This window comes from Podarcis erhardii, assembly GCF_964252035.2.
Source record: "Podarcis erhardii genome assembly, chromosome: 16".
Taxonomy (NCBI): Eukaryota; Metazoa; Chordata; class Lepidosauria; order Squamata; family Lacertidae; genus Podarcis; species Podarcis erhardii.
Genome location: NC_138514.1, coordinates 32914850 through 32928162, shown reverse-complemented (window position 1 = coordinate 32928162; position 13313 = coordinate 32914850). Strand labels below are relative to the sequence as shown.

The 13313-nt window shown below is 41.8% G+C and overlaps 1 protein-coding gene across 6 annotated transcripts in view; it reads right to left on the bottom strand.

The window, feature by feature from the left end:
• The window catches only part of ACACA (acetyl-CoA carboxylase alpha), a 198250-nt gene that overhangs the window by 33324 nt on the left and 151613 nt on the right, over positions 1-13313 (bottom strand). For all 6 annotated transcript variants that reach the window (XM_081844038.1, XM_081844035.1, XM_081844037.1 and 3 more), the window contains 3 exons: positions 9319-9462; positions 8394-8514; positions 62-158 (listed from right to left, as the gene is read on the bottom strand). In XM_081844038.1, the coding sequence (XP_081700164.1) occupies positions 62-158; positions 8394-8514; positions 9319-9462 (362 nt within the window). The remainder of the gene's footprint in view (positions 1-61; positions 159-8393; positions 8515-9318; positions 9463-13313) is intronic.

The window sequence follows — 13313 nt, the reverse complement described above, 5'->3', positions numbered from 1 at the left end:
AATGTACCTTTAAGTGCTTTGAACATGCGAAATTCTCCGCAAATGTCAAACAACAACTTACCTGGCTCTGCCAACCACAACTGTCTGAGCCCATGGCTGCATGATCTCCGAAAAGGAGCCGTAGTCAAAGAAGCCAGAGAGCCACTGGCCCTTCTGAGCTACAAAGAAAGACGGGGGGGGGGGGGACACATCAAGAGGAGTGGAACCGAGCACACGTTGTCCCGAGACTTGCGAAGCGGATTATAAATATGCAGATAAATAAACATAATTAAAAGCAAAGCACAAGACAATGCATACAAATTGCATATCTGCTCACATGAATTATAAGATTTTCTTGCATCTGATGAAGTGGACTCTCAAGTGCAGGTAAAGGTTATGCCGCAATAAATGTGCTGTATCTTTTAAGGTGCCGCGTACTGCACCTTTGTCGTCGTTTTCAAAATGCTTTAGGGTTGCAGCCTGCAAAGTCATCCCATTTACACAAGGACTTCTCCCTTCCCTCTTTGTGCCCCTCAAATCTGACCTAGGAGTTCCCTCAACCCTCCAGAGCAGACTTGGCAGAGGGGGACAGAGGGGTGGGACACGTAGGGAGAAAAGGAAGTTGTGTTACGCAAATGGAAGTCATGGAGGGAATGAGATTTAAGCCTGCTTTGCTCTAGACCAGTGTTTCTCAACCTGTGGGTCCCCAGTTGTTGTTGGACTACAACTCCCATCATTCCTAGCCAACATGACCAGTGGTCAGGGATGATGGGAACTGTAGTCCAACAACAACTGGGGACCCACAGGTTGAGAACTGCTGCAGGTCTAGCCAAAGGGAAGAATGACAAAGAGATCAGCCAAGCCAACCAAGGAAGTCTCATTGAACCAACAAGCCAAAGAGGGGCAGCTGATACCACCTGGACTATGTATAAATTGAAGCATGTTCAGTTTTCTCCGGAGTCAGGCAACTTTGCTGTAGCTACACCAGTGTGGTGCAGTGGTTAGAGCGTCACACTAGGACCTGGCAAACCAGGGTTCAAATCCCCACGTGGTCATGACACTCACTTGGGTCAGTCTCCGTCTTGCAGCCTATCCTACCTCACAGGAGTGTTGTGAGAAGTGTTTGTGGGAAGGGGGTTATCCATTCGTTTTTGTTTTGTATTCGGTACTCTTATTTTGTATGTTTCTGTTGTGAATCGCACTGGGTTCTTCGGGTGGAGGGCGGCATATGAATTTAATAAATAAAATAATAATAACAACATTCTGAGTTTCTCAACTTCAGTGTTTCTCAACACTGTCTTGAGAAACTTGGAGGAAAAGTGGGATACAAATGCATTAATAGAGAAAAAAAGGAGGCCACCTTTAACCTTGCCATCAATACACGGGGAGCCCAATGCAAATTCTGAAAGAGACTTTCTCAGAGAAGTTGCCATTGCCAAGTGAATCTCGCCAAAAGTTATATATTAAAGGCTATGAAAATGTCTGCCTGCTGCCAGCTGCCGTGGCTGTCTCTTTAATTTGCTCGTCTGCATAGAGAGGGCCATTTATCAGCAGAAGGCATCATTTACTGTTAAACGATGGGACACTGGGAGCAGAGGGAATTTGCCTTGCTTTTAAATAAATAACTCTACGGGGTGGTTCCTTTCCCCCTTCTCTTTCTCACAAGACAAGGCAAACATTTGTCAGAAGGCAGCCAAGGCATTAAAAGAGGTTGTTCTCCAAGGCTTTCCCCCGGTTTCTAAAATGTATGCACTTTAAATTTCTTTTAAGCTAGGCTATCAGACTGGAATTCTCTCCCCCTCCCCACCTCCTCCTCCTCTGATTTGGCAGTAGTGAGACTGAGCCAATTCTTAAAGACATGGACTGATCATTTGGGAGGGCTACCACCTCTTTGTGGCTAAGCATGGGCTTTGGAGACAGAAGGTTTCGGGTTCAAAGATACAAATTTGTATCTTTGGACAAAAAAAAAAAAAAAAGAGGGGTAGTTCTATATATCAAAAACAAAATTGAATCTCAACAAATCTTTAAAGACGAAGAAGGAAGCAGTCCAGATCAAATGGCAGGGTGAAAATTTGATAATTGTCGGGATCTATGCACCTAATGGAAATAAGACTGATTTCTACAAAATCTTGGAAGAAAAACTATTTGATTATATGGATCAAAAAATTATAATAATGGGAGACATGAACGGAGTGGTTTCATTGGAAATGGACAGACTAAGAAAAGGAACAAATAAGGAAGGGAAACTACCTAAGACTTTTTTTACGATGACTAAGAACTGCGGTTTGATCGATATTTGGAGACTCATGGAGAAGCAATTCACTTATTATTCAGAACCAAATCAGTCAATGTCAAGAATAGATCAAATATGGGTTTCGAATTAACTGACTCCAAGAATCCAACAAATTGAAATACAACCTAAAGTAATTTCGGATCATAATCCAATAAAAATGGAATTAAAAGGTTTTGAGGAAAGGACTTATAGATGGAGAATCAATGAATACTTATTAGATGATCAGCAAACTTTAGAAAAAGCACGAAAGAAACTAATGGAATATTTTGTGGATAATATCAACAAAGGGACAAAGATGAATGTGGTCTGGGACGCAAGCAAAGCAGTCATGAGAGGCTTTTTCATTCAGCAGAATTCATTGAGGAATAAAAATAGAGAAAAAGGAAAAAAAGAAATTTTGAAGCAGATTATGGACAATGAACAAAAACTAATTAGAAAACCAAATAACTTAAAAATTAAACAAGAAATCAAGATCTTACAAACGCAATTTGCAATGATAATAAACAAAGAAGTGGAATGGATTATAAAAAGGCTGAGACAGAAAAACTTCGAATTTGCTAACAAATCAGGCAAATGGTTAGCGTGGCAAATTAAAAAGAGAAAGGAACAAAACACAATTAATAAAATCATTGTAAATGGTGAAGAGATAGTTAACCCGAAAGAAATCAGAAAAGGATTCGTGGACTTTTATAGACAATTATATAAAAATAAAGAAAGGAACAATATAAAGAAAATAGAAAGATTTTTAAAAGAAAAAAAGGTGCAGAAGATCCCGACAGAACAAAAAGACCAGCTGAATGCCCCAATAGAAATGGACTAGATAAAGGAGGCTATAAAAGAATTGAAGAGAGGAAAGGCCCCGGGACCAGATGGATTTACATCAGGTTATTACAAAGAAATGAGAGATGTACTGTCAACACCATTGAAAGAAGTTATGAATAATATTTTAAAAGAAAGAGAGATCCCAGATACATGGAAAGAAGCATTTATCACTTTGATTCCAAAACAAGATTCGGATTTAACACAAGTCAAAAACTATAGGCCTATTTCATTATTGAATACGGATTACAAAATATTTGCAGGGATTTTAGCGCAGAGAATGAAAAAGATACTGTTGAAAATCATCCATAAAGATCAAGCAGGTTTCCTTCCGGGCAGACAAATGAAAGATAATATAAGGAATATAATTAATATTTTGGAATATCTGACTGCCAGGAATGAGAAACAAGCGATAGTAATGTTTGTGGATGCAGAAAAGGCCTTTGATAATATAGTATGGGATTTTATGCTGAAAAATTTAGAGTGTATGGATGTGGGGAAAGAGTTCTTCAATGGAATTAAGGCAATATACACAGAACAGAGAGCTAAACTGCTAGTCAATAACGTAATTACAGAGGATATAAAAATATCAAAAGGAACAAGACAGGGTTGTCCGCTCTCGCCATTATTATTTATAACCATCCTAGAGGTCTTTTTAAGTGTGATTAGACAAAATAAATCAATTAAAGGGGTAACAGTGGGGCAGAATGAATATAAAGTGAAAGCCTTTGCCGATGATCTGGTTATAACAATTGAAGAACCACTGGAAAGTGTAAAAGAAGTTTTGGAGGAAATAGAACAATTTGGAAAAATGGCAGGATTTAGATTGAATAAGAAAAAGACCAAAATAATTGTTAAAAATATGGAACAAAATAAGATAGAAATAATGCAACAACAGACAGAGATAGAGGTTGTGAAAAACGTAAAATATTTGGGGATTTGGTTAACACCCAAAAATATCGACCTGTTCCAGAATAATTATGTACCGGTTTGGAAGTAAATAAAGAAAGATCTAGAGGTGTGGGGCAGAATGAAACTGTCCTTTTGGGGCAGAATTTCCACGATAAAGATGAGTGTGCTTCCAAAGATGTTATTTTTATTTCAGACTATCCCCATTATAAAGGGGATAGGGATTTTTAAAGAGTGGCAAAAAGTGATTTCAAGGTATATCTGGCAGGGCAAGAAGCCAAGAATAAAATATAAGTTATTAACAGATGTAAAAGAAAGAGGAGGCTTCGCCCTGCCAGATATGAAACTATATTATGAAGCAGCATGTCTTTGCTGGTTAAAAGAATGGATAAAATTAGACAATAAGGAATTATTAGACCTTGAAGGTTTTGATAACAGATTTGGGTGGCATGCATATTTATGGTGTGATAAGAAGAAAATTCATAAAGGTTTTGGGAACCACATCTTCAGGAATTCGCTGATAGAGGTATGGGACAGGTACAAAAAATTACTGGAACCAAAAGTTCCACACTGGCTATCTCCGTTAGAAGTTATGAGTGTAAAGAAAATTAATATGAGAGGCAATTGGATTACATATGGTGAAATGGTGATTAAAGAGGAGGGAAAATGGAAGTTAAAGCCATATGAACAAATTAAAGAACATGTATATGATTGGTTGCATTTATTTACAGGTTAATGAAATGTTTAAAAAAGACATAAAAGAATGTGGATATGGAGAAAAAGATTCAAAGTTTCAAGTAGATATAATAAATAATGAATGTAAAATTCTGTCAAAAATGTATAAAATACTGTTGGAATGGAACATGAAAGATGAAGAGGTTAAATCGGTAATGATACAATGGGCCAAAGACTTCGGTTATAATATACAATTTGACGATTGAGAAAAATTGTGGAAAGAAAATCTGAAATTTACTGCATGTACTGCGTTGAAGGAAAATGTTATGAAAATGTTTTACAGATGGTATATCACACCGGTAAAATTAGCAAAAATGTATAAGACATGTAATAAGTGTTGGAAATGTAAAGAAAAAGAAGGAACATTTTACCATATGTGGTGGGAATGTAAGAAGGTGAAAGGTTTCTGGGATGCCATTTATAATGAATTGAAAAAGATGTTAAAATTTACTTTTGTGAAGAAACCAGAAGCCTTTCTTTTAGGAATTACAGGGAAAGAAATAAGAAAAGACTGTAAACTCTTTCAGTATGCAGTTACAGCGGCAAGGACTTTATTGGCTCAAAAATGGAAACAAGAGGAATTACCGACAATAGAAGAATGGAGATTGAAATTGACAGACTATGCGGAACTGGACAAATTAACTGGGAAAATCAGATATGCCCGAGACCAAAGGTTCATCGAAGACTGGGGAAAGTTTGTAGAGTATCTGAAAAATGTATGCCTTCCATAGTTCCAGTTACAGATAGGTAGCCGTGTTGGTCTGCCATAGTCAAAACAAAATAAAAAAAATCCTTCCAGTAGCACCTTAAAGACCCGGGTCTGGTGACTTCTGTTTCAGTGTATCTGAAGAAGTGTACATGCACACGAAAGCTCATACCAAGAACTAACTTAGTTGGTCTTTAAGGTGCTACTGGAAGGATTTTTTTTATTTTGTTTTGAAAAATGTATGCGATATACAAACAACGCTAGTGGGGTTTTGAGAGGCGCTGTAAAAACTGAGAGATATTGTCAAAAAAGAAATAGAGGGGAGAGGGAAGATAAATGGCAATATGTGTAAAGGGAATGCGTAATTAAGAGATAAACATGGATGATTTCCAGGGAAGCTGAAGGAAGTCCCAAAGAGATGTTTTGTTACAATTTGGTTAAAAATGTATAAATGTATTGGAAAATTAATAAAAAATTTATTGTTCCTGGAAAATACCTATTGAAATTAATGGAGCCCAGTTATTCAAATCCATTGATTTCAATGATTCTACTCTGAGCAGGGCTAAAGTTTTTATCTTGTGAACCGCCCTGAGATCAACAGATGAGGGGAAGTATACAAATTTAATAAATAATAATAACTTTGGATGCAACTATTGAGACAAGCACTTTGCTGATCTCCTGGCTTGAATCTCCTGTTTAGAGTGTTATGCTGTTTTAAAGGACTAGTTTATTCTGCAGGTGGGTGTTGTTTGCTGTTGGCTTTCAGTTGTTTGTGAACCTCCTTGGTTCAATGTTTCCTACACTGACTGGCAGAGGTTCTCCAGGGTTTCAGACAGGAGTCTTTTCCTCAGCCCAACCTGGAGATGCCCAGGATTGAACCTGGGACCTTCTGCATGCAAAGCAGATGCTCTGCCACTGAGCTATGGCTCTTCCCTGATATGTTTAGGAGGGATGCAAATAGAGCAAAGTGGGGAAGAGGAACAGGCTTAAAATCAGTGCCAAGAAGACATGGGCTCTAGGCAGGCGATGCCAGCTTCCATACCTCTCTCTTGTGGGGTGGGGAGGAAAACTCCACTGCCCTTAAGCAAGGAGAATTGTGCTTCTTATAAAAGCCTCTTTCCCCCACAGGCTCTCTACAAACGCAGGAGGTGGGGGAGGCCTCTCGTGTTCAGCCTCTTTTGCAACGCTATAATTTTGAACAAGCACTCCTTGCCCTGTAACGCCAAGTGCAAAAGCAATTAAAAAAGTGGAATCCGAGCAAAGCCAACCTCTGCTGACTCCAGCGGGATGGCAAGTGTTTTATCAAGCCCAAACTTGAAATTACTATGTTCTAATGTTCCTTGGCTCCGTGGCCCCCCGCTGTAAAATGTGACCATCCATTTCAAAATTATCTCTCCATCGCCGAGTCCAGAGCTTGATCGTTTCGATTCCGGGCCTCGCATCGGGCGTCAGTTTGAAGAATATCGCGGCGCTATCTCTCCTAATAAACGGCTTTAACTTTTCACCTAGGAGATCTCTCCTTTAAACTTATCGCGGAGAATCATCTGCTTCCCCTTAACGCCTCCACTAAATTAAAAAACTCGAAGTCACTCAATTTGGAACCTGCATGCTTTCGACAAGCCAGATGAATTGCCAGCAAGATGACGGGGTGGGTGGTGGTACAGGGGGAGGATGGAATATTAGCCAAAAAGAAGTTGCCAAAAAAAATCCCATTCTAGCCAGCAGATAAGTGCAGCTGCTGAAGGATGGCCCTGCTCAAGAAGTCCTGGTTAGAATTTTGCCTTTGCAGTGAACTATTAGGTGACCTTAGGATAGCTGCCCTCTCTCAGTACCATTATCTGTCATATGGGATAATAATATTGGCCTACCTTATAGGGCTTATGGAGTACGCATTAGCTATATAAATTCAAATAATATTGTTATTATTATTATTAACTACTGCAGCAGCAGCACATGGGACCTGCAATAAATCATTGTTGTGTGGAGTGCTATTCGGGGTTGCAGCCGGCCACACCCTCTCTAATCATACTCCATTCCATCCTCCCTTTCTTCCACCCCTCTCTCAACAATTAGTCCTCACTCCAGGAGCACTGGGTATGCTCAGTCCTCACAGGGCTGCCCCAGTCAGGGTTTTCCACTACCCCAAAGTACTTTTGTGCTTCTGCAAACCTTGAGGGATAGTGTCAAATAATAAGATCACTATTTGTATACAGCAGGGCTTAGAAACCTTTTTCAGCCCTTTGGGACAACCTCCTAGGGGTGAGATACTAGGGGTGGGCAGGCCAGAAGCAAAGAGTGTGGGGAGGAACAAAGGTAAATGTTACCTTTGTACAGCGGGCTGGGTTTCTGCACATGCTCAAAAGACACATCATCTGAGTTCAAGGACACATAAGAAACACTTGAGGGTGCAAATCAGGGCTGGTGTGGAGCGTGGCCAGGGGAAGAGTCCCCAGAACCATAGAGAGAGGCTTGGAGGGCTGCCTGTGGCCCCTGGGCCTGAGCGTTCTCACTCTTGACATACAGGATTAGCACACAGCAGACAGAACGTTGCACTCGGGAGTCGGAGAGGATATTACTCCTAACAGAGGGAGAGTGCCCTATGGCAGCTGAGTTCCTAGGTCAAAAGCAACGTGACTTACAAAGCCTCCGCTCCTTTAAAAGTTTGCAGGCTCTGTGCTAAACTTGGGCTGCAACCTAACGGCAAGTCCCGTAAGCAGCCCTTTTGCAAGGCCCTAGCTCCTTTTCCAGCAAGCTGAGCTGGAGAACTGAACTAGAAGTTCCAAATAGTGTAGAATACTGAAGATTTAAATCTACTGCTAACAGAAAGCAACTGAATGTGATTCTGCTATTAGTGTGTGGATAGATAGAATGATAGACAGATAGTGCAGCGATTAATTATCCCGTCTCCACCATTTCCCAGATAGTTCCTCTTTTCTTTGGAAATTAAAGTACCTGGGTTAGGGCGTCCAGCCAGCATCCAGCGAGGATCATAAGGCGTCTTGGTGGGAACAAAGTCAACGGCTCTTTCTATCGGGTCCTTGACGGTGATCATTGGGACTGGGCTGAAAACGCTCTGAAAGGGGGGACGAGGTGAAGGAAAAGTTGGTACATAAGATTCTTGAAATGCTCATATGTTTGGCCAGTTAGACGTTGCAGGAACACAGGAGGGCTTTCTTCTACCACATCCAGTGCTTTGCCCATCTATCCCAGGACTGTCTACTCTAACTAGCAGCAACTCTCTAGGGTCTCTGGCAAAGAAGGGGCTATTCCATCACCTTCCCCCTGACCCTTCCAATAGGAGCTAACTGGGGACTTTGACAGGCAAAGAATGTGGCCTTGAACATACAACCATTTTGCAAAGTAACAAGTGAATTCTGAAATGACAATTCCCAAGGTTCCTTGGGGGAAATCCATGCCAAATAGAAGTGATATAACCTGATTCTCATTTGGAGGGCAAAAGGGGTCCTAGACCCAAGTTGTTAAGGGCCTTGTACATGAATACGGCTTGGCCCACTAGCGGATGGGAAGCCAGTCCAAGCTTTTAAGCACCAACATTATGTCCTGGTGATATTCTGTTCTAGCTGAAGCATTTCACACCACCTGGGGCTTCCAAGGGCAGCCCACTTAGAGCACATTGCGGTATTCAAGCCTTGAGGTTCCCAATGAGCAAATCACCCCGGCCAGGTGATCTCTGTCCAAGAACGGCGATAGCTAGCGAACCAGCTGTAGCTGACAAAAGGCACTCCTAGCCATTCAGGAGCAACCCCAAGCTGAACACTGATTATCTTTGTGGCCTCCCCAGAGCTCAGTCCTTGAGCCAATCACCCAACCACAGCAATGCAAGAAGAGCTAAAAGGGGGTGGAGGGAGAGAAATACCTTTGGCATGTAAGACAGCCATTGAAGAATGGTGTAGACCCCTTCGAAGTCGTCGCATACTGTGCTATGGGTCACCCCGTTGTTGTGCATGATCTGGATCCCCCCCAGCTGGTTGTTGGAGGTGTACACCTCTCTTCCAAGCACCTGTTTGAAGGCAGGGGGTAGGGAAAAATAGATACCTTTTAACCATGTGCTCATTATTAGATTTTTTTTGTTAACCACAAAATATAAAAAAAATCATTCCTGAAACTCCAGTTGATTTCAGCAAAGTCCCCTCTCCAGTATTCCCCGTATTTTATTTTATTGCATTTATATTCTCAACTTTCTTCCATCGTGGGACCCAAAGCAGCTTCTAGGAATGGCATGAGGTCTCCCATCCAGGCGCTGACCAGACCCAGACCTGCTTAGGTTCAGCCAAATGGTGCCTTCATGTGCCTCCAGACCACAGCCTGGTATTCACTGATTTAATTTTTTTTTTTTAAAAATATTTTTATTGGATTTTCAAAAAATTTTTTTAAACAAACACAGACATATATCATAAACACAAAACACAAAACAGAATATCTGTAGTTTCATACCCTTACAATCATTACCCTCTTTCCGTGACTTCCCCCCACCCCCCCCAACCACCTTCCCATTTCATTAAATATCTCAGCAAGTTATTTGTTCAAATCTCTTAAATATTATTCATATCTTTTCTTATAGTTTATCCTTTATCCATTTTTACTTTAAATCCATTATACACATTAAGTTGTTTCTCTAAGGTCGGCCTAATTTCTCTCCCATAAATTCCTTGCTCTTTATATTAAATCAAAAAAAAACAATAATATTTCTATTCTAAACCCCAGACTTTTACCACCCTACACTCCCCTCCCCCTCTGTCCCGGTTTTTGCCCCTTCCCGCATTAATGTCCAAAAGAAAAAAAAAAGAAAGACAGATTTAACCCGGATTTCTCACATCAGAGGCCCTTAGGCCCCAGTTAGTCACTCTCCAGCAGTTTTGTTTATAGTCCTTTTTATTGATCTTCTCTTCTCGAAGGAATTCTGTCACCAGTTCCTCATATTTTTCAAACAAAAACAGTCTTTGTCCAGGATCAACAAATCTCCCATGTTGCAGCTTAAAGAAGAAGTCTCCATCATACTTGTTCGTTCTTTCGTAGCTTAATGTTTCAGTTGTTCCAGGGACTTCCATCTTTCTCTCTCTTTGCAGATTTGTAATCCATTGGTTGTCTTTTTCACTTCTTTTCCTCCCAAAAGTTACAGATATTTGATTACTCTCTTCCTCCTGAACTCCTTCTTCTTTTTCTTCTTTTTCCCCCAGTTCTAAAGTTGTCTCTTTTTCTACAGCTGCAGATTCTTTTTCCATCCGGTTAGCTCCACCAACAGAGTTGTTTAGTTTAAGATTGAAGGTCATCAGTTGTTCTCTCATGGCTAAGCTCTGCTCTTGCAGAGCTCCCACCAGAGAAAACATTTTTTTTATCTCTGCCAGTAGTTTTCCTTCCGCAGCCATTGCAATGTCTTTAGTTCCCTCTAGGGGGATTTCCATCATAGTTCTTTTCCAACAGTTCGTTACTTTGTTATTCAAAATTAGTTTGTTTCCAGTCAATTCGATGTAACACTTTTAGTCCCAACAATATAGTTGTAACACAATTTTAACACAATTTCCAAGCTGACGTCCGTTTGACAGCTCTTTTGACAGCTGTCAAACGCCTTGTTTTTTTCTCTCGGGTTCCCAAGCAGGGCACTGCCCGGGTTCGGGGGGGGGGTCCGCCAAAAAGCAAAACCTCTGAGATTCCCCTCTCTTCACTCCAGCACAAATAACTTTTTCAACCAATTTATGAAAGTGTTCTTTTTCCTTTCAGCACCAGAGTCTTTCCGACTTAGTGCTCCTCTCCTTACTTTGAGTCTTTTGGTGGGGGGGGGGAGTGTGGACTTCCTTTTTAACACATCCCCCGCTCGTACTCGAATTCAATAATAAAACTTTTAGTGCCAAAATTTCCTTCTACTCACAAGTTGTTTTTTCAGTCCAAATTTCAGGAAGAAAGATAGCGCTCTCCGGTCATGGCTCGCGGCTTCGCTCCGCCAAGGCAGCGATCGACTCTCAGCTCCACGCCACTCTCCGGTCCCCTCCGTAGCCTTTAAAAAGGCTCTTCGCGGGTTGGGGAGGGCGCTTAAGGTGCCCACCGAGTCTCCATGTCCGCAGGCTTCAGCGCCTGCGGTTTCTGAGGGTCCCCGTGTCGCCGGCACGGCAAGACCCGTCCTTAACGGAGCCGATTCCCTCCAGAACTCGGAGGGAATCCGCCATTACCCGTTCGCGCTATCCCGGAAGTCCGTATTCACTGATTTAAAAGCCATGTATGATCTGTATCTTTCTGAAAAATGAGCCAATCAAGGTGGCTAACATTACAACAGCAAACAGATTGCAATATAAAAATGTCTGTATGAAAATATCAACACAATGGCAGTCTCCAGATGCAACAACACACAATAGTTTATTGTGACAACAGCAAATCTAAGAAAGTCCCAGGTTTCCCATCTCCTCTTTTTCAGAACTTTTTGCAGCATTTGCTTTTCCATGGTTTCTTTGGCCCCAACACAACCCGAAACCATGGTTTATCAAACCCTGCCCAGTGGCTTATCTGTGGCTTGTTCAGTTGCAAGAAACCCTAGTCTGAATGGTTTGTTGTTGGCTTACAAACCTTTCTTAACCTTGGTAAATTTTAGCCACTCCCAGATACTCACCAAGCCACAAAGGAATGAGGAAAGAGCAGCTGGAAAACAAACCAAATGCAGAAGACTAGCTAATAGCTGCAGAAGACTGGCTATGTTCCTCCACAGCTGGAGGCCCTGTGCCTTTGAATGCGAGTTGCTAAGAATCACAAGTGGGGAAAATGCTGTTGTACTCAGGCCCTGCTGTTCAGACTTCCCACAGGGGCACCTGGTTGTCCAATGAAAGAATAAGACGTAGGACCAGATGAGCCACCAGCTCTCTCCACTTGCGATTCCTGGTTTTCAGAGGCACACTGCTTCCAACACAATTCATGGTGCTTCCAATATCATCTGTGGATAACCTTATTTTTAAATGAGTTTGTTTATTTTGCATTATTTATTCTGATTATGTCAGCCATGGGGAGGGAGCAAAGGACTATGCTGGCTCTTGGACACCCCTCCCATCTGCTCAGCCTGCATAGCTCAGTCGCTTAGAGCGTGGTGCTGATAACACCAAGGTTGCAGGTTCGATCCCCGTCTGCAACAGCTGCATATTCCTTCATTACATGGGGTTGGACTAGAATTGATCCACAAGATACCCTTCCAACTCTACAATTCTATGCTTCCATGAAATGCTCGAAATCGTCTACCTGCTGCTCCTCCTCCTCTCTGTCCCTCTCCAATTCAGGACTGAGATTTCATCCATGCACTTTTGAAGCTTAACACCTTCCTGCCCCTAGGGACCAGAAACTCGCTTTGGCAACCAAACAGACATAACAAAAGCTGTGGTTTTTTTGCATGGCACAACTGTGAAACTGTGGCAGAGAGCCAAAGACACATACAACACAGGAGAGGCCTTGAAAGGAGCAAGTCTGAAAACGAGACCTTGTGTGCCTGCACGCACACCTTTCAGTCAACAATTTCAAACCACGCCGACAGGTGCAACTCTTTCCCCTCCCCGGCAGTTTTCCTTCGAAGGGGTCCATTAAAATGAGCCTCTGACCACCGGCCTCTCAATTCTTCCTCTCTCTCACTGCTCCTTTCTTCTAATCTCAGCCCAAGCGCCGCACAGCTCTGTTCCCATTCTCCCGCTGTCTCTTCCCATTTGCCCTTTCGCTGACTGATACACTGATCTCTCGGTCACTCGGCTTTCTGCTCTGCTGGGTCCATATTACTAATAACACCTCTGCCACGGCCAGTTTACCTCATGAAGGCAGGAGCACATCATTACAAAATAAACTCATAACTTTGACATTCGAGCAAATACACGCCATTTGTTATTTTTA